We start from the raw sequence: 25,968 nt of genomic DNA, 5'->3' as shown, positions 1-25,968 counted from the left end.
AAAAAACAGGTAGAGGACCTGAATAGACATTTTTCCAAAGAAGATATACAGATGACCAACAGGCACAAGACAAGATGCTCAACATCACTAATCTTATGGGAAATGTAAATCATAACCATAATAAGATACTACCTCACACCTGTCAGAATAGTCAATATGAAAGAAGACAAGAAAAAGCAAGCATTGGTGAGGATGTGGAGAAAAGAGAACCCTCGTGCACTGTTGGTGGGAATATAAGATGGTACAGCCACTATGGGAAACAGTATGGAGATTCCTCAAAAAATTAAAAATAAAACTATCATACCATCCAACAATTCCACTGCTGAGTATTTATCTGAAGAAAAGGAAAATATGAATTTGAAAAGATACATACATCTCTATGTTCACTGTAGCATTATTTATGATAGCCAAGATAGGGAAGCAATGTAACTGTCCATCAACTGATGAATGGATAAAGAAGTGGTGTATATATACCCAATGGAAAATTACTCAGTCATAAAAAAGAATGAAATTTTACCATTTCATGGATAGACCTAGAAGGTATTATGGTAGGTAAAGACAGAGAAAGACAAATACAGTATGATTTCACTTACATGTGGAAACTAAAAAACAAAACAAATGAACAAACAAAACAAAGAGTCATAGATACAGAGAACAATATGGTGGTTGTGGCAGGGGGATGGGTGAAATAGACAAAGGGGATTAAGAGACACAAACTTTCAGTTTTAAAATGAGTAAGTCACGAGAGGTCAAGTACAGCATAGGGTATATAGTCAATAATATTGTAATAATTTTGTATGGTGACAGATGGTAATTATACTTATTGTGGTGATCATTTCATAACGTATAGAAACATCAAATCACTCTTGTACACCTGAAACTAATACTGTATATCATTTATACTTCAATTAAAAAAATAAAGGCAATGTGTGAGAATGTACATTCTTGCACAACTAAGGGGAAATTTTGAAAGAGCTCAATCACTTGATCGGTGTCTGTGACAGAGACAGACAATATGAGCTTGGATGTGTACAGATCTCAGCCTTAACTGGTATAAAGAACTGCAATCAGACAGCAGAGACATCTTGGTGGCAGAAGAAAGGAAGCCAGAAAGAGGTACAAAGATGCCTTTCCTGCCCCATTCTGAGTCACTCACATTCACAGCCTTGGGCACAGCCCTAGCTCCACGGTTACAACCTCTATTCCTTCCTATAAAGTTTCTATCTTAGTAAAGTCTCAGCCCAGACTTTGTGTTAAAACAAAACACAAAAGTTTTCCCTAAGAATTAATCACAAGTTTACTCTCAGGCAGGCTTGAGGGACAAATTTACTAACTCCCTGGTCTAGGAGCCTCCAAGCTAAGAGATAAACATGAAAAATGGCTTAGACCTGCAGCACCTGGCAAAAGCCAATGTAAAAAGCTCTTTGGAGACACTGGTTCTCAATCCAGCCACAAGATTCCCATTAATAAAGCCCTGTCAAACACGACTTCATAATCCAAAGTTACAAAATACACAAGAAGATCACTTAGCCAGAATCAGCAGACACACCAAAAGCAGAACAAGACAGCCCAAGAACTTCAGGTAACGGAATTACTGAACACAGACTATAAAATAAGTAGATTTAAAATTACTAAAAAAATAAAGAACTGAACACATAAAAAGGGAATAAGATACTTTCAAAAAGACAGGAGACATTTAAAGGAGAAAAACAGAATTTCTATAAATGGAAGATACTCTCAGTGAAATAAAAAAGCTCAATGGTTATGTTAAAGAGCCGAGTAGACATAACAGAGAATTTGTGAACCAGGAGAAAGTGTAGAGAAAATTTTCCTGGATGAAACATACAGCAAAGATCCTAAAAGAATGTGCCATTATAATCACTATTTGCATAGCGATATGTAAAGCTGAAAACTGCCCACAGTTAGGGCTGCTCTCTTTATGGTAGTTCTGGAGAAAGTCAGGCTAATTAGGTTAGGTTTCCTTTCATCAATTTCTTCTTCTGAATTGGCACTTTTTTCCTCTTTTCTCTCTCCCCAGATCTCTCACCTAGTGGATGTTGTAACAGTGCATATAATCAGTGTTAGTGCTGAATAGTCAATGCCTCTCTGTGTGTCTATCAGCATGTGGACACAAATCTATAAGCATTACATCTGTCAATACTATTATGTTTTGAAATATACGCATACCTGCAAAATAACAGCACCTACTCGCAACTCCAATTATGGTGGGATACAGATTGGAAGCTAAGCATGAGTTCTAATCTGACTGGGACACTGAGCAACTGTGTGACTGTGGGCAAGTCACAACAGCAGTTCTCTCACGTATAAATTAAAAGGACTAAATTGAGTAATTTTCAGGATCTCTTCCTACTCCTTTCTCATACTGTTTATAACTTTAAGAAGCTAACAAACTTCATACCACTCATGTAGTTCATATTGTAGGACAGGTTTCTGTGTGGAACCTTGTTATTTACATTAACAAGTGATAACCGGCCTTTCTGGGCTAGAGCAGACTGGAAGTAATGACTGAGAAGTGGAAAATGAACAAAAAGGGGTTCCTTGAGTCAAATATACTGACAGTAGCTTAAAAAAGGTGAGGTGTAGATGACTGTAATAACAAGAAAAAAAGCCTGTTATAGGAAACCTAAGAAGAATGGCTATTTTTAGCCATTTACTGTAGGATCAGATAGCTTCACACATCTCGACAGCCCTTGAAGGCTCCATTATGTGACAACACTGAGCAATAACTGATGTTGCCGATAGCCTTGAGTAATCAAGAAAAAGTTGGCTTATATGTTCAATATACCCTATGTAAGAGTTGGAAAGTATAAAATGCATTTTAGAAAGATTCCCCTCTTGATCTCAGGGTTCTGAGTTTGAGCCCCATGTTGGGTGTAGAGATTACCAAAAAAATAAAATAAAATAAACTTTAAGGGGTGCCTGGGTGGCGCAGTCAGTCAAGCATCCAACTCTTGGTTTTGGCTCAGGTTGTGATCTCAGGGTTGTGAGACTGAGCCCTGCTGTTTAGCGTGGAGTCTGCTTAGGACTCTCTCTCCCTCTGCCCCTCTCTCCCACATGCACACTCACGCTCTCTCTCAAATAAATAAATCTTAGAAAGATTCCCATAATGAGGTTAATATCAAAAGGGTTTTAGACACCGAGAACAATCTTTCATTTGGACTCTTCATGTATGTGCATTTAAGTATATGCAATTATATAGAGAAGTACTTATTAAGTCTTGTCATGTTGTATACAAAGTCCTGTCAAGTGGCCCAAGAAAAATCCATGAACTACTTTTTGGAGACTTATAATCAAACACAAAAATCCCTATAAACAGGGCACCTGGGTGGCTCAGTCAGTAAAGCATCTGCCTTCAGCTCATGATCCCAGAGTCCTGGGATCAAGCCCCGAGTTGGGCTCCCTGCTCAGCCAGGAGTCTGCTTCTCCCTCCCCCTGCTCTTGCACTCTTGCTCTCTCTCTCTCCCTCTCTAATAATATCTTTGAAAAACCCCTATAAACAATATACATAAAAGAATGGTCAACTGTATGAAACAAATATATATTGATACAAAGAAGAAGTGTTAATAGAGGCAGATTCCATGTGGGGAATACTGCAGGCAAGACTGCTACAGAGGTGAGGGAGGTGAAAACAGTCGTAAAGAGGGAGGCTTTCGAGAATCCATGGAAAGTTGGGAAATGATCCATGACAGGGAAAGAGTCAAATGTTTCCCACGTGAGGGGAGGTGAGGTCATGCTGCCTACTGACCATGTATGTCCATTATCATCATGAGTCATCTGAATTCACGGGAGACAGCCAGTTAATGACATCAGAAGGCAAGCCTGGGCCATCAGAAGAGTTTAAGAGCTGAGAGGGAAGCTTTCCACATTTGTGTGTATGAGCTCACAGACACACCGCTTTCATAGGGACAAAGGTCACAGGGCAAAGCTCCTCACTCCTGGAACACCCTACTTTACAAAGGAATGAAAGAAAACCATCAAAGTGACTTGGAGAGTGACTGGCAAGATTAAAGTCTGAGAATACAATGTAATTATAAATTCTACAGATTACATTAAAGCAAACCATTGAAATGGAAAAAAATTTTAATAGAAAAATGTCACATTCTGTCTTCGTAGTCAAACTAAACATCATCTAGTGTGAATTTACAGAGAGGTAAATATAGATCTGATTATAAATGTATGCATTTAAACACTTCCCTAATGCTGTGTTCTTGAATTTTTATTTCGCTTAGAAGTTTTCAGTTACAAACAACTTTTATAATTACATTTAGAATTAAGAGTTAAGAAAGCACTTCAGCCTAATGCTCTCTAGAACTAGTCAAGTATTTCTAAATCTATTAGGTCCTTCAAAACAAAAGTTATTACCAGTATCTGCTATGTTCAGAGAACTAGGATATTGACAGCTAACTTTATTTTTTTTTTAAGATTTTGTTTATTTATTTGACGGAGGGAGACACAGCAAGAGAGGGAGCACAAGCAGGGGGAGTGGGAGAGGGAGAAGCAGGCTTCCTGCCGAGCAGGGAGCCCGTTGTGGGGTTTGATCCCAAGATCCTGGGATCATGACCTGAGCCAAGGGCAGATGCTTAACAACTGAGCCACCCAGGAGCCCCAGACAGCTAACTTTAAATAAATACGTCATAAGAAACTTAAAAATCAAGTTAATCTCAAAGCATTTTACAAAACATTCACATTATCATTTCTTTAAGGGGCAAGATGCCTTATGGTACAATTGGCATACATGTTTAAATATGAATCTCTAGTATAAAGTATGGTCTCTCCATTGTTTGTTTCCAGAGGGCAGGCATCACATCAGATTCACATCATATTTTTCCATCTCTTCATTCCCCTTCACCTTGCTACTAACAGTAATACAGTTAACCCTTGAACAACACAGGTTTGTACTGTGCAGGTCCACTTATACATGGATTTTTTTTTTTTGATACATACAGAATATTATAAATGTATTTTCTTTTCCTTATAATTTTTTAATGTTTTTTTTTCTAGAAGCTTTATTATAAAAATGCAGTATATAATACATATAACCTACAAAATATGTTAATTGACTATGTTATCAGTATGGCTTCTGGTCAAGAGTCGGCTATTAGTAGGGTGCCTGAGTGGCTCAGTTGGTCAAGTATCTGCCTTCAGCTCAGGTCATGATCCCAGGGTCTTGGAATCTAGCCCCACATTGGGCTCCCTGTTCAGCGGGGAGTCTGCTTCTCTTCCTCTCCCTCTGCCCCTCTCCCCTGCTTGTGCTCTCTCTCTCTCAAATAAATAAATAATAAGTAAAATCTTAAAAAAAAACAAAACAGTGGGCTATTAGATACATTTTTGGGGAGTCAAAATTATATGTGGATTTTCGACTGCGTGCCTCTAACCCCTATGTTGTTCAAAGGTCAACTGTACATACTCTTGTGCATAAAAGAAAGTTTTGTAGAATGTGGTAAACAATGTTCCAGTTTTCATTCCATAGCTGCCAGAGCCAATTCCAAACATCTTTGATACTGTAAAACCTCAAATGCTTTTTTAGAAGGCCAATCGCAAGAAAAGAGGATAAGGGAAAAGAGCTGTTATGGCCCTTTCCCCAGTTCTGGAAACAACAGACATCCATAGCGACTAGGGGGTTCTGTGTTATGGATAAGAGCTTTCAAACAAGCAAAACAAGAGCAGAGTCACTACTTTCTAATTAACCTAATTGTGGTGCAGCCTGATTATCAGAAGTAGTTATCTACGGGCCATAGCTGAGCAACCTACCAGCTGGCGTCAGCAGAGGTAACAATGTCCTCCTTGCTTTCTCCTGCATAGGGACTGACAGCAGGAGGGGATAAGCATTTCAAATGAGTGAGTGAGTGAGTGAGTGAGTGAGTGAGTGAGAGAGAGAGAGAGAGAGTGTGTGTGTGTGTGTCACCAAGCAGGTTTGCACCTGCATCAATTTCACACAAACTTGATGAAATCTCACCATTACTGGAAACATTAGAAAATTATGAAACAAAGAGATGTGTAAATTTGACATATTATCAAACAAATATGTTTTCTTTCCTATTTTTCTTCCCATGTCATATCTCATGTACAAAGTATTATAAGTAGAGAAATTAGAATGACACTGATAAATTGGTAATAAATTCTAAGCAGGTAACCTAAGATTCTGTCTAAATTCTATAGATATCATTTATTATAATTATTTAATTATAATTATGTAATAAATTAAGGAAGATTCCATACCAGCGTAAGGAGTTTTACTAGGTCAAAATAATGAGTGAGGCTGAATCCCTGCTAATAAAAACAAAGAATGCTGTCCTTAGTTTAGCTGTAATCCTGCCTATAAGCAAGAAAATGGGCTGAATGACCTTTTCAGTCTGAAGATTTATGATGGAATTTCATATAATTCTAAAACCAAAGGTAAAATAAGAAGATAAAATGCCTGTGGTTCCAAGAAACATTCAGAAGGGTCATCAATCAGAATGGGGATGGGGGGGTTGTAACCACTGGTCAAAACAGCAGCCTAAGTGATACACAGCTGGGGGTACAGACACACTGGGGGTGGGAGGGAGAAGGGGGATGAGAACAAGTATTCTATCTATACACACAGTTATATAAACATATAAATTTATAAACACACACACACAGCCAAGCTCAAAAGTGAGAAAGGAAATCTGGGTCCTGTGGCAGTAGAGGAACTCAAAGCCATGTATCACCCAAGGGTAACCATAAGAGATGGGATGGCAAAGGGGTTATGAGTACGAACCTGGAAGCCAGACTGCTGGGTCTGTATCCAGCTCCTCTACTTACTTTCCAACTGGGATGATGATGAGAACTTCCTGATACAGTCAATACGAGATTAAAATAAGTCAGCACTGGAGCACCCGAGTGGCTCAGTCGGTTAAGCGTCTGCCTTCTGCTCAGGTCATGATCCCCGGATCCTGGGATCGCGCCCCACATTGGGCTCCCTACTCAGTGGGGAGCCTGCTTCTCCCTCTTCCCTCTTTTCCCACTGGTGCTCACTCTCTCTTGCTCCCTCTCCCTCTCTCTCAAATAAATAAATAAAATCCTTAAAAAAATAAATAAGTCAACACATATGAAGAAAGCACCTAGAACAGTGCCTGCCACAGAGCAAGCACTCAGTAAATGTTAGTTGATTTTACCACTATCATTATTATGAACCAGGCTGAAAGGACACCAGACGTTGGCGATATAAAGCCTCCCAGAAACAAAAGTCAAGGCTGTGAGACAACTGGGGCAGGGAACTGGGAACCACAAAATCCTGGTCCAGTCAAAAACTCTTCTGCCACCCACCGGAGGAGTTGATAGGGAGGAGGCCACCCGCCTCAAGCCAAAGGTGAAAAGAGAGTCTTGAGAAATCAGAGCTTCTGGCCCTGTACCTGACTTGGGTGTGGGGCTTGAATGTTGGCACTATCCAAGCTGAGTGACAGTAACATAGAAACAGTTCATTTAAATAAAGCCCAATGGGCCATGGTAGAGGCTGCCATGAATTCGTCCCACAGAGTGACTGCCACGGTCTAGGGTAGAGTCTTCAGGCGGAAAAATCCTACTGAGTACTGAGCAGAATACATAAAAACAAATCCACACCTAGACATGTCCTGGTTAAAGCCATCAGAGAGAAAAATCAGATTACTTACAAAGGATGCAGACTTTTCTCATCAGCAATAATACAGGCCTGAGGACAATGGAATCATGTCTGCAGCATGCTGAGGGGAAATAACCGTCAGCTTAGAATTCTGTACTATCATTCAAGAGCTAGAAATGATTGGAGGCACAGAAAAACTCAGAGAGTGCCTCACCCACAGGCCCAGAATGCAAGGGATATTGACTCAGGCAAGAAAGAGCTTCAAAAAGGAGAGATGTCAGAAACAGTGTTTGCTAAGAAAGGAAAAAAACCAGACGGGAGCTTCCTCAACCTTCCACAACCCAACCTAGAAAGTCACCTTTACCCATGGGTTGGAGGGACATATCTTCCCTGAGATTACAGAGGGAAAGCTGTCTTTCTCCCTGTGCCCTGAGGATCCCTCTTGTTTTCTCAGGAACCTGACTCTATGAGTAATTTCCTCTTCTCTATGTTTTTCCTTTAAAGCTAACTTTTTTTTTTTTATTTTATTTTTTTTAAAGATTTTATTTATTTATTTGACAGAGAGATAGCGAGAGCAGAAACACAAGCAGGGGGAGTGGGAGAGGGAGAAGCAGGCTTCCCGCCGAGCAGGGAGCCCGATGTGGGACTCGATCCCAGGACCCTGGGATCATGACCTGAGCCGAAGGCAGACGCTTAACGACTGAGCCACCCAGGCGCCCTAAAGCTAACTTTTGATTGTTTAACAATTTATTGCAGGCAGGTATTTTGAAATAATTTATAATGAAAACCAGCAGTTCCTGCCACCCTCACCCGCCAGTCCTGTTCCCTGGCAGCAACTATCTTCAGATCTTTGAGCTGTCTTGTCATATTTATCTTCCTATTTTTAAGTAATATGCAGTGCCAGGGGACCTTTGGAAAATCCATCACCTGCTGGCCAAGGCTGCTGGCCATTTGCCATGTGACAATCCTTCCTTAATCTGGGAAAAAGACAAGAGTCGATAGCTGTCCCAATGACACAGTGTTCTTGTTTTAGAACATAGAACACCAAGACTTGGCCCATTCCATTCCCAAGAGATAATTTAAAGACGTTATAAGGCAAGATATTTCACAATATTTTTTAATATTACTCTGTCTCATAAGAATTTACCCATACTTGCTACTGTATTCCATTTCTATTCAAGAACAAAATATGCCATCCTTAAGTGCAACCCCATGGTAAGGTGAATAACATTAAAGTCTGAAAAGTCAAACTGGTAGGTAGGTAGGTAGGTTACTTCACCCCCCAAGGAAGCAGGTACCCCCACCACATGTGTGAATTTGGGTATGATTAATCTACAATGTGGAGGAGCCTATTCCTCCTAAGAGCATGGTAAGGGTGGGAGTTATAGGTGGGGGTTGGTGGGTGTGGGGAGTACATCACTATTTGGACTTTGGGAACAAAAAAGATATCTGACCAGTAGAAGGCTGAGAAAACAGCAGAGGTAATATTTGATTACTTAATATCACCTTTACATAAAATTTTTAAAAACTTCATTGAAAACCCTTTTGACTAATAATCTGTCTCTCGAGAGCTCTAAATCTTTCATTCATTGCCTTATTTTTAAAAATTAAAAAACAAAACAAAATAAAACCAAACCCCCAATCAACCAACTTAGGGCCTGAAAAGGAGAAAGACGCCTCCCCTAATCTGTGGCCAAAAATGTTCCTAGAGCACATTCTTACATTACTTTTTTTGGTCCATTATGTCAATTCAGAATGTAACTTCTGATAATGATAGATGAGAATTTAGTTCTTTTATTTCCCAATATCCTAGTTATATCAGAGTTGGTTCTTCTATTATTATTATTATTAAGTAAATATGTTTCTCTGCTGAGCTGTTAAGTATACTATGATTACATTTCCTTTCTTGAACATTTTGTTTTTCTGGAGTTGATGGGGCTTCATTTCATCATTTGCTTAATATTTTATTACCTATTGCTTATTATTCTCAAAGACTCCAGTGTATATGTGAAATTCTTGTGTCTATACAAACATTAGATATCTGCTATTCCCACTACACTACACTTTTTTTTTTTCCTGAAATCGCTCTGTTCTGGAGCCGTCCATCCTCTTTTCCCACCAGATTCCCTGGGCCCGTTGCAGAGCTGGCAATCTGGAACCTCTCCATCAACCCAGTAGGTTCTGATGATAGTGAAAGGCTAATTTTTTGAGAACCTATCTGAAAATATCACTGTTCTACTGTCACACTTAATTTATAGTGCTGGATACAGACTTCTAAATTAGAACGACTTTTTTTCCTTCTAAGATTTTTTTTTAAGGCACTCTTTCATTCTCTCCCAGCTTTAAGTGCTGCTTTTTAAGAAGTCCAATGACTTTCTGATTCCCAGTCCTTTGCATGTGACCTTTCTTTTCTTCTTTGTTCCAGTATCTTATCTCTATCCCTGGCATTCCTACACTTCATGATCACATGCCCGTATGTGAGACTATTTTTATTCCTTGCACTGGGTCCTTGGCAAGCCCTTCCCATTTGGAGATTCAGGTCCTTCAGTTCTGGGAAATTAATCTGTGTTGTTTGATAGCTTCCTCTCCTCTGTCTTCTGGAACTCCCATGAATCAGATGTTGTACGTCCTAGACCAAGTCTCTAATTTTCTTATTTTATCTCCTGCTGTCCAATTCACTGTACGTGTGTTACACTTTCTGGAAGATTTTCTTGACTTTATCTTCTAACTCTCTTGGATTTTTTTTTTTTTTGCTATCATAATTTTAATTTCTGAGAGCTTTTTGTTCTGAATCTTTATTTTTAAAAAGTAGTACCATGTTCTTATCTCAAAGATGCATCTACTCCTATCTGAGGATATTTATAAAAACTTTTAATTTTTAAAGTATTCTTTTACTCTGTGCATTATCTGTTACTTCTTATTTCTTTTTAGTCTTTTTATTTTGGGCCCTGTCCATTATGTTGGAGCACCTCCTCAAATGTCTACTGATTTTTGGCCGTTGGTTTATATTTTCAAGTAAGATACTAAAATGCTGATTAAAAGTTCTATGTAGGTATCCAGGGCTTGTTGACTGATGGCCTGCATTCTAGGACAATCAGGTAGCCAGGCAGTTTTTTTTTTGTTTTTTTTTGTTTTTTTTTATAGAGACAACCCCCAAGTGTCAGTAACTAAAGTTCTTCCCTCCAGGGACATGTAATCTCCAAACAAATTCCTGCAGATTCCTGCTTGGCAGAGGAGAGGAAGAGGAGAAATGGCTATAATAGGTCACCTGAGCTCCTCAAACAGGGTGGAGAAAAGCACTGGGCAGGCCCTAGAGTCTATATGCAGACACTGTTTGACACCAGTGCCTTTTCTCTGCCTGGGGTTCCCAAGGGGAGTGTGTCACCAGTTGAATTTCTCCCAAAACTATAGATTCCTATTAGAGTGGGGCAGCTGCAGAGGGTCAAGGAGAGGACCTTAAGTCTATCTGCTCCTCATCCAGACTCTGAATTAACCCCTTGTTTCCACCTCCCCCTGGCCTTTGCAAAACCTAAGGATCCCATATTCGGACCCTTTCTGAGGCTATGCAGGGCATGACATCTCATCTCTCACTAGTGGCTCTTTCTGCAGGCTTTCTGTCCCTTTATAGTTAACTCCGCTCTGCTAAGTCAGCCCTCCTCCATCTACCATCTCTCATGCACTCTGGTCTCCCATTCTCATGCAGGTTTTATAACTATTAGATTCTTTTACTATAATTTTAGTGGGGTTTCTTTGGGGTGGCAAGAGACAGATTAAAATGCACACGTTCAAGCCTCTTTAACTGTCTTTAACTCCCCTTCTTCATTGGTTCCTCATCAGTATTTTTAAAAACTTTATTTTATTGCAGTAAGAGCACTTCCCATGAGATCTACCTTCGTTACACATTTTTTTAGTGTATAATATTTTACTGTTGACTATAAGTCATAAGTATTTAAGCCTTCTTAAATCTCTCCAATATTAAGGAAAACAGGACTAATAAAAATGTTCCCCTTGATTCCATGTCTCCTTTCACCTCCTGCATTCCCTCTTCCTTCATAGCCAACCTTCTTAAAACAGTTGCCCACACTCTCTCACCTCTTCTGCAACTTCCTTGTATTTCTCAATCTACTATCCACCTACTTTCTACTCCTATCACTCCACTGAAGCTGTTCTTTCAAAGCATACTCCTGTTGATAAATCCAACGGCCACTTCCTGGTCCTCACCTTACTTGACCTCTCAGTAACATTCGAAACCACTATACTCCCTCCTTCTCAAAACACTCTCTTCTTTGGACTTTCTGACACTGTACTCTCCTCACCTCTTCCTACCTCCCTGCAAATGGGATTATATGGTACAGACTATACTTGCCACGCCAGGCTCACCTCTTGCCATGCCATATTCAAGTTCTATGCTACCATGCATGGAACTTCCTTCAGTTCATAGAGCTGTCCTGTTTCTCCTCTGGTCTTTGTGCATCCTATTCACTTTTATTTCGCCAATTTTGCAAATTCTGTCTATCTGTGTTGGCTGGCCCTCCTATGTGCTTCTCAAGCACATATTCTGTATTCTCACCACCAGTATGTTCATTAAAAGGTACTGCAAGTGCCTGCTTACTTGTCCATGCATCATGAGGACAAGACCCATGTCTATTTTTTATCTTGTTCAAAGGTGTGTCACGTCAGAGCTTGTACGATGGCTAGTACATGGTAGGCATCCAGTAAGTGTCAGCTGAGTGAATAAAGACACAACTGAGAGAGGGAGAATCAAATGCCTACAGAAGACACCCATTATAATGGGCCAGCAGAGCAAATGAATATGATCTCCAAAAAAAGACTTTACATTATAACCTAAATTCTTTTGGTTGCCTTTTTCTATCTTCTTATCAGCGTATTTGACAAATGGTCACCATTTTTTTGTACAAAAACAACCAAATGCTGAGTCAGAATATCATAGCACCAATACACCATCTAAGGGCTTAGAAAAGGGCAACTGACTAAATGTTTCAATACATTTACATAGGTAAATCACAGGGTTTTGAAGTGCTATGGGAATGGCAATGTTTTATTCTGGTAGTTTTGGTATAATTTTGCTCACATACTAAAATAGGTCTTTTTTTTTCTTTTCTAAAGATTTTATTTGTCAGAGGGAGAGCGAGAGAGGGAACGGCAGGCAGAGGGAGAAGCAGACTCCCTGCTGAGCAAGGAGCCCGATGTGGGACTTGATCCTACGACTCTGGGATCGTGATCTAAGCCAAAAGCAGATGATTAACCGACTGAGCCACCCAGGCACCCCAAAATAGGTCTTTTAAAGACAGAAACATTTTAGAAGAGGTAGATTAGCTCTGTCAAGAGAATAAGCCCTTAGGCTCCTTAAATCATGAGTGTGGTAGGCTCTGAAGAGAAAAAACAAATCCCAGCTCATGCAAAACTGATTTCTAGACTTTGACTGTAATTAATATAAGCCAAGCTCTCAATGCTCAAATGTCCCCACACACCTTCACTGTTTTACTACTATGCTTATCACTGGGCAAGCACATTCTTCTCTGGTATAGAGCAAGAAGTCTTTCAAAGTATGCTGACATTTTAGTTGTTTTGAACTGTCTCTAATATTTGACCACACTTACCCACAATTGAAGAGCCTATTTATGGAAAACATGCCTATCTGCAAATAGATCTATTTCCAAATGTGAACTATAATAAATACTTTGCTGGATACTATATTCTCAGCTGGAAAAACCTAGAAAGAATTCAGAGGTTACATGTAGTCTCTTGATAATGAACTACCATGTGGGGAAAAAAAAAGTTTTGAGCTCAGAAGGAAAAAAGGAGGTACTGTGATGAATTGTTTTCCATTTCACCTGTCTGAGTAGATATTACTCTATTTCTACTATATCCGCATCTCTGCCCAAAAAAGAACTCCCACATTTGTAATTGAAAAATTCTCTCTCCCCAAATACAAATGATTTCTCCACAGATAGATAGTCTAAGCCAGAGGGAGGGAGGGGCAGACACCCCTTTATCTGTCTTTCCCCCAGAAAGACTCAAGAGTAAATCAAAGGTGACCCTGGATGGAGTCTGCAGGGATGGGAGTCCTCCACAACAAAAAGCACAAGTAAGGAAAAAGTTCCAAGATAGAGACATTGCCCCAATATAACCAAAGCTCTGGGTATGGCAGACACATTGGAGGCACTGCCCATAACCTTCAACTCTGGGCAGAGACTCTGAGAAAGGTAAATGTGCCTCTGCAAGCCTGCCAATGGTCAAATCAACCAGCTTTCGCTTGTATTTAAGAGTCAGAGAGTATGGAAGTCACCCGTGACAGTCCCTCCTCCTCCCTCCTGATCACCACCATCTATACACATTCCCTCCAATGATGGCAGGAAATCCCACACCCAGTCAATGCTATATGTCCCGGACAGACTATGGTTTATTTATCACCTCAAATATTCACATTGTTCCTTCCATCCTCTTCTTCAAAATCCAGCCAACCATATGAAATTATATGATAGCAATCTTGCTGATGAGTGCAACGGACCTAGTCATTCCTTGGGTTTAAGTGAAAATGAGCAGATAAATGAATAGTTAACTCAATGCCTATTGTGGTTGACTTTTTCTCTCCATTACTGACCACTTAGTTTTCAATAATCACAATCATTATTGATCTGACACTGTAACATCATGCGTCATATGCTGTTTCCTGTGGCTAGACTCCTCCTCCTCCTTCATTTATCTGCCTAACTCCTCTCTGACTTCTCAGATAACTCAGACACCACCTCTTCCAACAAGCTTTCCAATCGTACTCATACCTCAATTTCTCACAATAATCCTTCTCTTACAGAAGTAGGTGTCCCTCCTCTGGATTCCAAAACCATGCTTACATATCACCTTCACAGGTGTAATCACACAGTACCCTACTTGTTTATAAGTAGACACTTTTATAAGACACTTCTCCCTACCTAGTTTTTACACCCCTCAAAGGCAAAGATTGTCACTCATCTTCATGTTCTAGTTCATGGCACAGTGTCTGGTATTTTGTAGACATTTTAAAATGTGTGTGAAATGAGTGAATACATGTATGAACAAACAGATGACGTTTAGGCTTAGAAACAGAATTACAGAGATGGGTCTTTAGAAGACATTTAGTTCATCCTACTTCCCTAAATTCCCTAAAAAAGTATTTTCTAAGAGTTGTGCCAAGCTGTGAAAACAAGGAAACCAATATCTATGTCCAATAAAAGAGAAACATTTTTTAATGAAAATATGATTAAATAAAAACCTTACCGGCAGAGTTCCAGGCAGAGATGCATCAAAAAAAGATACCAAAGAATTTGGAGGTGCTGCAAAGTGGACTTGAGATCCAGAGAAGAGTTTAGAGTTGGAAGAGATCTGGGCATGAATTTCCAAACCTACCACAGCTGCCCACTCGTGTTCGCTAAAGAGAAAGAAAGAATCATTAAGAAGTAGTTAGATCCATCACTATGCATGAATTTCTACGACCCTAAACCACACGTGGTAATTTGCTGTTTGTGTTTTTAACTTAAAACAGATTTTAGATTCTTACATTTAAAAATGTCATATTGTATCAATGACTGAATCAAAAGCAATTCATGATGAACATCTACAAGACCAGCAAAATAAAATTCATTTACAACACGGTACATAGGAAGAGTTCACTGTACAAAGAGGAAGGTGATGAAGGAAAAATATGGCATCTTGAAACAATTTAGAAATGGCTATCAGATGACGTCTGCTTGGTTGACTCTAGTGAAAAGCAGTATTTTCTAGATTAACTGTCCTTTATCAATTAATAACTCAGTAAATGAAAGCTTGACCTTGCAAACATTTTTAGAATTAACATAAACATCATGCTTCTATTACTAGAGAAATAATGGTGAATAGCTGTATATCTTATTTAAAAAGGAAGGGAAATTCTCTGTCATGTTTTGAACCGTAACAATGGCTTGCAAGTAAAATGGTCAGAGTGACACAGATATAACAGATCATCACTAAATCATACTCTTCCGGAGATTTTGGGCAAATGAAAACATTAAACCATCAGATGTGGGTTTTTTTTTTTTTTTGCCCCCAAATCACTTTCAATTCCCTATAGTTTCAGGTTCCTCTGTTTATGCTTGATTGCTATCAAATCTAAGAAGTTGTTAAATCCTATAATAACCTCTCCTACTCTGTTATTCCTTCTGAAACCATATATCCTGGACAATGCCTGTTTACACACACTCCCTCTATACCTTGTTCCTATCCTGCTCTTCTCCCAAGCAATTTTCTGTATTATCTAGATTTTTGTTTACATGTACTGGGTTTTGTTCCAATTATTTCAACACATGAAGTTCTATATCTATAGTACTGTGAGAAGATTAATTCCTTCTTTTTAAAGTTTGGAAGCACCGCCGGCAATTGAGAGGAAATAAATGAAAAACTCATCAGAAATTCTGCATTCACTAAAACATCACTCAAAACTATTTTTGCAGTTTCGTTACATGAGAGAAAAAAATACAGTCAGATGATCTAATTTATGAAAGGAATAGAAGCTGAATGCTTCTGGACATTTTCCCCTCTTGCTCCAACAGAAAAGCAAAAATAATGCCAACTTAACTATCTCAAAGGCTAGTGATTAGTAAACACGTGCCTTGTTTCTGTATTTAAAAAGAAACTATGTAAGTCTTATAAAGTATAAACAGCTGTTTAGAGGATATCTAACAAAATAAGCCAGACTAATCAGAGGGAAGATCTCTTGTATTGACTGCATCCTCCTAGGTCTAGAAACACGTTCAACATGAAACGCCTCCACAGACAGTGGTATTTTCGGAGTAATGACATTAAGCCACCACCATCCTGAGCTCGTAGGTAAAGACTCCCTTTCTACTTTAAGAACACTGCTGTCCCATAGTAGCGCTAAATAAATGTCAGTTAAATAAGATCCCGCTTTCTGGTGCCACCGACCCCTTGTGCTATTAGTAAGGTGACTGAATCCACTTTTCTGTGTGTAGTTTTACATTCAAGAAAAGACCTGCGATTTTACACTCGAGAATTCCCCATATATGCCTACCTATTCGAAGAGTGTTTTATGGTGTGGAGGAGGAGCTGACAGAAAGCTAGTTTTGTGCTTTCATTTTAGGTTTCAGGGCTGAAAGTTATAGCCCAACCTCACTCCCCCCCTACTCCCCCTCCCCCATCAAAACGTCTAGACTGAAGCGGGGCTGTAGTGGCCATCACCTCCCCAGTCCCGCAGTTCCACCTCACGCTTAAATGGGTATTAATGGTATGAAATAGTATACCCTTTCCTTGACTTCTGGGCGGTGACGAGGGGCTGCTGAGCCACGGAGCTCTGTCCCCTTTTCCTCCTGGACGTGAACCCAATCGCAGCCCCTCTTCCGTGGCGAGAACCGCCGTCAATGTAGGCTAAAACCCAACGCTTTCCAACACAGGACCAGCGCTGCACGGGCGCCGCCATTGCCCCGCTAGGGTCCTTGTCAGGTGATACAGTGTCCTTCTTCCGCGAGGCTCTCTGGGAAGCGTAGTTCTAAAAAAACGAATAAAACTTATTAGGCTCACACCGGAAGACTACTATTCCCGGTGAGCATTGCGGAACCCTGGCGGGGAGCGGAGGGAAGGAGAAATAGAGGAGAGGGTGGGAGGCCTTCTGGGTCGGGAGGTGTGACTCCTCCTAGCGGGGAGCTGGGGAGGTTTGTGGCGGGGCGCATGTGGATGAGTTTGAAAGAGAGCAGGTGGTGCGGAGATCAGATCGAAAGCTGAGAAACCTGGCCGGGATTTTATATCTCGGTTAACCCTTACAGCTGAAGTAAATGAACTTGACATCTCTGGGAAAACTTCCGAACCTCCAAGTCCACTCAGTTATTTTCTCTGTTTACTCTGCTAGTTTACACACTAATTTGTGCATTAATGCAACAAATACTTATTTGCATGCCTACTTTCTTAGGCACTGACGAGTGAGCCAGACATTTATGGCCACTATTCTCGTAGAATGTAAGCATTGTTGGGAGAGACATACAGAAAAGTTACAAAAATAGGACACTTTCATGTAGGTGGTAAGTGCTGTATTTAAGCAGAGGTGCTTGGAGACAAACAGACCTAGATTGTACCTTCAGGTACATTTTAACTTATTTTCCTTTTTGTACTTGCTCAGTATTTGACACACTTTTCCTTACATGCAAAAAAGCCTTGATAGCAGATGCCATCATCCCAACAGACTAATTTCCCGCTTTGAAACTCAAACCCTTCTGAAACTCCCATTGATGTATTTGAGCACACAATTTAGAATAGTCATTCAGCTGTTCTCTATTTTAGCACCTATTTTACTTCTCCATATTATGCTTACGACTATCTGATGTTTATCTTCTGTCTCCACAAGCTCCTTGAGAATGGGGAATTTGTCTTATTCAACCAAGTATTATCATAGTACAAAGTAAGCCCCTTAAAAATATTTGTTGGATGAAGTAATGCAGTGTGGAGAATGTGTTTGATAAAGAACAGAGTGGACACCGTTTGGAGTAGTAGTTGCTTAGGAGGGAGATGATGAAATAGTATGGTGGTGGAGGCAAAGAGAAATTGACCTATGTGAGATAGATTTAGGAGGTAAGACTGAAGGACTTGGTGATGGATTGAATATGATGGTGATAGACTTGGTGGGGTCAAGTAACTCCTGAATTTCTGGCTTGTGCAAATTGATGGCTGGTGGAGTTATTCACTGAGATAAACTAGAAAAGAAATAGGTTTCAGGAAAGCATGAATTTGGTTGCCTTGGAGACACACAAGCGGAGAAGTCAAGGAGGCATCACTGATGGCCTAACTTTGAGTATGGAGCCCGGAAAAAGCTGCAGACTCTGTATACTCCTCATTGGTAGATTTTCAATTATTGATCAATAAATAACTTATTGATTACACAGCTGTAACCTATGATCTATTTCCAGCAATACTCTTGTACAATTATGATATTTTATGCAGTTTAATCCCCCTATAGAGGCAATTTTACTTATTCTCCTTAAAATGTCATTATTTACTTTTTCCATCTTTTCTGTTTTTTCATCCACTGTCATTGATCCAAGTTGCTACACCAGAAGTATTTTCACATGACCACAAATAAAAACGAGAGAAATGACAGAGCCTGCAAAGTAGGGGTAGAGATTTGTTCCAAAATTCATTGCTAATTATTGACCTTTATATCAGGTTCAGATCACTCTTGAGATTCTGTATTAGTATCTCTCCTCTGAGTTTCCATATTTCCCACCTTTACTTAGCTAAGTTTGCTTTCTCTTTCTCATTTAGCTCCTCAGGTTTTTCTGGCCCAGACTGGGGGTTGGGAAAGTTTCCTCTGATCACAGCATGTTCCATCTTTGATAGGACTGCAGAGGAAAGGGGAATCCCATATCTCGGAAGTGAGCACAGGCAGCCTTTAGCCAAAAGGAGAGGGAGATCTTTGCTGCCTTACCACTGGTAATCAGCATAGTCAGGAGGCATTTCACTCCCATGAAGTGTTGGGATGTTTTGAAAACCACCATGAGAGAGAGAGCAGCATACCTAACGAAAATCCTCATTTTATGGACAAAATGCACATCTTTCTTTATGAAGCGGTATTATGCGGTGATAGCATATCACTTCAAAGGCTCCTACCCTACCACTAGAGGGAGAGAAAATCCTCTGCATGTAAATGTATTTGATTCCTTTCGCAAATGGAAACCTAGCTTGATGCATATTACATAGCCCTTTCAAAATCCCACAAGAGCTAATGGCTTCCCTTCTCCCCCAAAATTATCTGTCATTTCCAGAAATGTCCATTTCCAGAAATGTCATGTCCAGAAACTCATGCATGGTCTGGTGTCTAGGAAGGCCCTGTTTTCCAAGCACTCCTCCTGCCTTGCTCCCTTAGCTAGTCAGGTGCTCCCACCCAACCTCCTACCATGGGACCATTTCTCACTTTCCTCCTGCATGCCAAATCTGATATCTGTCAGAACTCTTACTGACAGCGCTCTAGCTGAGAGAGCTATTTTGGTTCCACCAAAAAGGTGGCTGTCATCTGGAAGACGCAGAGATTTTCATTTTCAAGAAGTTCAGAAGGTAGCAGGACAAGGTTTCCAGCAAAAACATTCTCTTAGGGAGAGGTTCTCAGCTCTTATTTTATTCACATAATTGACACAGTACAAATAAATTTAGAACAAGTTTTTAAAAAGATATGTAAGCCAGAATAGAATTTCGAGTTGTTACTTATAAACAGCAATAGTTAGCAAGCATGTCTAAAATAACATGCTTGAGGGTGCCTGGGTGGCTCAGTTGGTTAAGCGACTGCCTTCGGCTCAGGTCATGATCCTGGAGTCCCGGGATCGAGTCCCGCATTGGGCTCCCTGCTCCGCAGGGAGTCTGCTTCTCCCTCTGACCCTCCCCCCTCTCATGTGCTCTCTCTCTCCTCTCATCCTCTCTCTCAAATAAATAAATAAAATCTTTAAAAAAAAATAAAAATAAAATAACATGCTTGATTTTGTTAGTATTCTTCAAAGACTCTTTGAATGTCAGAGTTGAATCAGACAGACAAGCTTACCCCTGGGTTTGACTCAAAATCCCCAGGTATCTGTATGAACACATTGATTTCTGAACACAAATCATCACCCCAAATTTAAGTGGTTATTCTTTGATTAACTATTTTTTCCTGTAGAAACGAAGACAGTGCTTTAAAGATGTTTAGTAGACTAATAAACAAAATGTCCCTTGTTGTCTAATAGAGCTGGATTTGGTATCCCCCCCTTTTTAAGATTTATTTATTTACTTGCTGGGGAGGGGGTGCAGAGGGAGAGGAAGAGGATGAGAGCCCCAAGCAGACTCCCTGCTGAACATGGTGCTGGACACTGGGCTCAATCGCAGGACCCCGAGATCATGACCTGAGCCCAAATCAAGAGTCAGATGCTTAACTGACTGAGCCACCCAGGTGCCCCTGGATGTGGTATTTCTTAACACAATTGTGAGTTTAGTTCCTCTGTGGGACTATTAGTTTATATCTGTTCTATGGGTGTAATACCTAGCCTGCTGTCTTAAATTTTGTCCTATGTGTAGGGAGGAAAGATAGCTAGGTCATTATAAATTCTCCAAAAAAAAAAAAAGTCCACTTAGAACGATGTATATATGAGAAAAATTGACAGCATCATTTTCATGTCAGAAGAACACTGACACTAGAGGAAGTCCCGTTTTTTAGAAAGCATTCTGAAAACATAGAGTTCCTTCTTAGAAAAGCCACATTTTAAGATCCAGTGAAGTGTCATCAGGAGAAGAAGAAAGACTGGGTATACGTGCATGCTAGACAATTGGGAGAACAGGATTTATTTCCTTTTATTTTCCCATTAGGTCTTGATTCTGATAAAATACTGATGTAGAGGGAATAATTGCTTTCTCTAGAAGATTGCTTTGAGGCAAAGAAATCTATAACTTTTTCTTCCTTTCCAAGGCAGGGAAATAGAACACCCTGTCCAATGTCTTTGTCGAGATGAAGTGCCATCTGGGGGAAGATGAGGCTCGCGCGTGGCTGCTATCAGGCTCGTATGACCCATAAACTGTCATCTCTCCACGTCTTTCCTTCTTTCTGGTCTCAAGGGATGGTTTGCTGGTTCCCCAGGCTTTTTCTTTTCTAGAAATCTGACTAATCCTGGAAGCAAAGAGCAATTGTGTGTAAGAAAGAAGCTCCCACCTCTACATATCCCCATGACTCACCATTTACTTGAAAGAAGATACTCCTGAGTCACAAGTAGTGGGTAGTTGAACATGTGAAGCTCTGTGTCCCTGTAAGCTGTTTAGCATGTGGTCAGATTCCTGCTGTGCACTAAGAAGCTCTCTCTTTTATGTTTTGGAATTGGGTATTTACCCATCAGAGTTACAGAGCTTGTACGTACACACACACACACACACGCATGCACGCTTCTAAGTAGTATCTTACTTCCAGATCAAGCACATATAATGACCAACAACTGTTAAGTTTCAAAACAGATGATTTTTTTTTTTTTGTACATCAGCCGGTTCTCTTGATTTTAAGACTAAAGATTTTAAGGAGTAAAAGATTGGATGTTAAAAAACTACTCCACCAAGACACATGAGCTTTGATGACACTTTTCCCACAGTTGAATGAAACCCTACTTGCTACTTGAAGGGAAGATGTATCAGACTCCACCAGGGTGGTACAGAAGAGAACAGAAAGGCTTATCTTACACATGCTACCAGGTAATCGGTGTCATTACCTGTGCATATCTGAACTGGGATCTCTATATCTAGGCTGCCCTTGAACCAAGAATGGATGGGCTGCACAAAGCAATAAAGGCTGAAATCTTGTTGGTGGCAGAGCCTTCGGGGCTCACCACAGTTTAATGTACGGCCATTGAGAGGAGATTTTGTGCTCCATGAAGAGGTGCCAGATTGAATGAAAATCAGGCAGCTCAATTCAAACACATTAGCAATCAAATTATACAACTACTGAGATAAATGCAAAGAGAGACAGAAAAAAATACCAGTGATCATGAATACTAATCAAAGAGGGAAAAGCCAGCATAGGCATTGTTCTTATCTCCTTGGAGTCTGACTCTAGGTTCTAATTCACCAGTAAGATTTGATAACTTGACCCAACAGTGATTTCAAGTTGATGTTGATTCCACACTTAGACTAGCTTTGCTACTAAAAGGCATTTTACCCCCTCTCACATGTAGTAAGAGGGAAAAGAAATGATGCCAAGAATGGGGCTGAATACCATATCTTTCAAAAGGCAAAAGAAAGTAAGATTATATAAAATGCCACTCTAGCAAATAACAAACCTAATATTCTGTGTTGATTCTCTAAGCTGTTACCTTTATTTTGGCTGCCATAGTACATTGGTACACTATCTCTGGGAAACATTTTTGCAGTGATTCAGAGCCCATAACTTTAAAAATTTTATAGAGATTTATTCAATAAAGGCATTACCTTCTACTTGCCACACTGAAACTCACATAATCTGGTGAAATGTTCTCACATTTTATGAGGGTCAGTTTGACATTTTACAGTCTCTCAGAGTTTAGTGTCCTTAGCAGATGTCAAAATGAAGAATCTTGAGTTTAGGAAAGAAAATAATTTGTCTTGCTTAGTTCTCTAGACCAGCAACCATTTTAGGTGCCCGGGGCCTTTCTCTTGGGATCTATGACAAGAGGACATTAGCTGCTATGTAACAACCTCCCTTATAGCAATTCTGTTTTCTAGAATAGTAGCTCACTTCCCCAAGGAAAACCAATATTTTGTTGTTGGCCTAGATTGTTCATTGTTTTTTTCTAGAAACTTCAGCTAGACTTATCCTTATGCTCCTTGTGTTCTCTTTACCCAACAGAGATCCAAGGTGCCACTTATTTCAAAGTAGTAATATCCCTTTGCATTGGTTCTATTGTGCAATGGATCACCTGAACTGTGCTTCTTGCTGTGTAAGTTAATAGTTGTCGTCCATGGAGTTGAAAAATGAAATTGAGTATATATATATATATATATATATATATATATATATAATCTTTTGTTGGATTTCTATGGCATCATTGATTCAAATGTTGTGTTTACTCTCTCTTCTTTCAAAAATGCTGTTATTTATTTTCAATTGTCAAAAAACAGCAAGTGTGGAAGTGATAATTTTCACTCTGTCTGAAATATAATGTGGCAAGACAGGTCAAATTATGGAAAATCAATTAGTTTCTATTACGAGAGTCATGTATCCAAGGTCCTGCTCTGTCTCTGGATACTATAGCTATTGTCTGCTCCTCTCCAAAATTATTTTTAGGAGAAAACCACTGAAGGATTGTTTTTCTAAAGCAAAAAACAGATAAGACCTAGGCATTTAATCTTTGTTAATTAAGATAGAGGCAGAAATAATCACTTCTCTTCCTATACTTTTAAGCCACATACTCTTGAAAGAGAAGCTACCATTTACTTCAGAAGGCCTAAAATTTCCAAATACTACAACTTCTATATCATACAATCTATGCCTTTTGATATAAGATAAAAGCTATAATGTTTCCCAGGCATGTGGTTTCATATACATCTTACCACATTGAGAATTCTTTCTTCTCTATTATCCTCTGATATAAAATAAATTAACAGGTTCAGCTGGACAAACATATCTAGGGCTTAAGTTTTCATTATTTCATAATGTTATTTTTTCATAGATTTACACTTGAACATGCCTTTCTATCAGGATAAAAGTTGCCCCCAAATTTACCTTGCTTTTCTCTCTTTCATGTTTTAAGAGGACCGCTTTTGTTTCAAAGATTTATTTTGGTGTCAGATAACTTCTTATATTACACCTGGAGAAACCAAATAGCTCTAAAAACAGGAACACAAAGCACCAAAAAATGTTGTTTAAAGGTAAACGACATTAATTATTGATTTCAGAATATTGGTATTCCATTTTCCCCGCTACAGAACAGGGCAGCCATACTCAGCAAAGTCTTCAATTAACACTGACTTCCACTTAAAATAAAGCACAGATGGAGAAGAATTGTTTTAAAGAGTTGTTAAGCAACATGAAACTTGTAGTACTCCAAGTTATAACTCCTGTGTTATCTAGGGCCTACAATTAATTTTTAAAAATCCAAACACTTTTAAAAATAGCCTTGTATATTGAATTCCAGCATGGCGCTGCTTTTTTGTATAGCCATTTCTGTAAAATGTGAGTTTATCTATAGATTGCAAGTGATTCAAAGATGTTACAATATAAAAGGAAATGATACTCTAGAGTGTTTATTCAGGGCTGCTTGGGGCTCTCTTAGAATGTTCAACTTACTCAAAGGATTGCTTTTAATCTTCTGAAGCAAAGGAATTTCATAAATTAAAATTGTTGGCCAGATGGAATTTCCTGATTAATTTTTTAGTGTTTGGTGTTAAACATAATAATGAAAGAAAGAGTAATGAGAGTAAGCCCAATTAACATTTCATAAAATTTATTGCTCTAGATGGCTTACCCTTTTATTTTTATGGTTTCCATCTACTGTCTTCCTGGACAACCTGACTACCTGGAAAAACTGAGCATGGCCAACTTCCCTTCCTCTTTCCCTTCCTTTCTTTTCTTCTTTATTCAGCTTCCTTCTCCCGTTTATTCTCCATGTATTCACTGAGTCCTTACAAGCCTCCAGGCATCATTTCAGGCCTCACTTTGTCCTATTCTTTATGGATCCTGGTAGGAAGAATATTTTTAACAGGCCCTAGTAGTAAGTCCCTGCCGTTAGAATGGTGCCACTCTTTTGCACAAGAGACTCCTAATTCCATCTATAGTCATATCCACTAATTCACAGTGTGATAAAAAGTAGTCTTTGTGACATTAAAAGTGAAGGTGGACATTCAGCCTGTATTTTGTTCTTTAAAATTATTTTCAGCTTTATTGAGGTTTAATTGACAAAAAATTATGAGATCTTTAAAGCGTCCAACATGAAGATTTGATATACACATACACCGTGAAAGGATTTCCACAATTGAGTTAATGAACACATCCCAGCACCTCACATATTTACCTTTTTTTTTTTTTTGTGAGAACATTTAAGTTCTATAGTCTTAGCAAATCTCAACTATATAATACACCATGTTATGTATTGGATCCTCAGATCTTATTCATCTTTTTTAGAAAAGATTTTATTTATTTATTTGTCAGACAGAGAGAGAGAGCACAAGCAGGGGGAGCGGCAGGCAGTGGGAGAAGTAGACTCCCCGCTGAACAGGGAGCCTGACGCTGGACTCAATCCCAGGACCCCGAGATCATGACCTGAGCTGAAGGCAAACGCTTAACCGACTGAGCCACTCAGGCACCGCAGATCTTGTTCATCTTATAACTGAAAGTTTGTACCCTTCCACCAACCTCTCCCAATTCCCCATCCCAACCCTAGCCCCTGGCAATCACTTTCTATTCTCTGTGGCTATGAGTTCAACTTTTTTTTAGATTCCACATATAAATGATACCATGCAGCATTTGTCTTTCTCTGTCTGGCTTATTACACTTAGCATAATGCCCTCCAGTTTCAACCGTGTTGTTGCAAATGGTGAGATTTCATTCATTCATTTCTTTTTATGGTTGAATAATATTTCAGTGTGAGTGTGTGTGTGTGTGTGTATGTACACATATATACACAAACCATATTTTCTTTATCATTCATGGACATCTAAATTGTTTCCATCCCTGTCCTACTAAGCTGAGATTTTTGAGTTACAAGGGGACCATATCTTTCATGTTTCATGTCCCTTCAGTTCTCAGAATTTTGCTAGCTGTACTGGCCACAATCTCCCCACTGATTCTAGGAATTGTTTCCCCTCTCCCACCCACACCATTCATATGACTACATTAGGAATTGCCAAGCTGA

At 39.5% G+C, this 25,968-nt stretch overlaps 1 protein-coding gene across 1 annotated transcript in view; it reads right to left on the bottom strand.

Annotated features, from left to right (window-relative positions):
- GATB (glutamyl-tRNA amidotransferase subunit B) overlaps positions 1-17,120 on the bottom strand; it is a 92,848-nt gene extending 75,728 nt beyond the window's left edge. The window contains exons 1-2 of the mRNA XM_081813111.1: positions 16,897-17,120; positions 14,754-15,032 (exon numbers count right to left, since the gene is read on the bottom strand). Coding sequence (XP_081669237.1) covers positions 14,754-15,032; positions 16,897-17,072 — 455 coding nt within the window. The 5' untranslated portion in view covers positions 17,073-17,120. The remainder of the gene's footprint in view (positions 1-14,753; positions 15,033-16,896) is intronic.
- Between the last annotated feature and the right edge of the window lie 8,848 nt (positions 17,121-25,968).

This window comes from Leptonychotes weddellii, chromosome 2 (assembly GCF_054177405.1).
Source record: "Leptonychotes weddellii isolate Sample4059 chromosome 2, ASM5417740v2, whole genome shotgun sequence".
Classification (NCBI taxonomy): domain Eukaryota; kingdom Metazoa; phylum Chordata; class Mammalia; order Carnivora; family Phocidae; genus Leptonychotes; species Leptonychotes weddellii.
The sequence above is the reverse complement of the archived record's forward strand: the minus strand, read 5'-3'. Positions and strand labels throughout refer to the sequence as shown.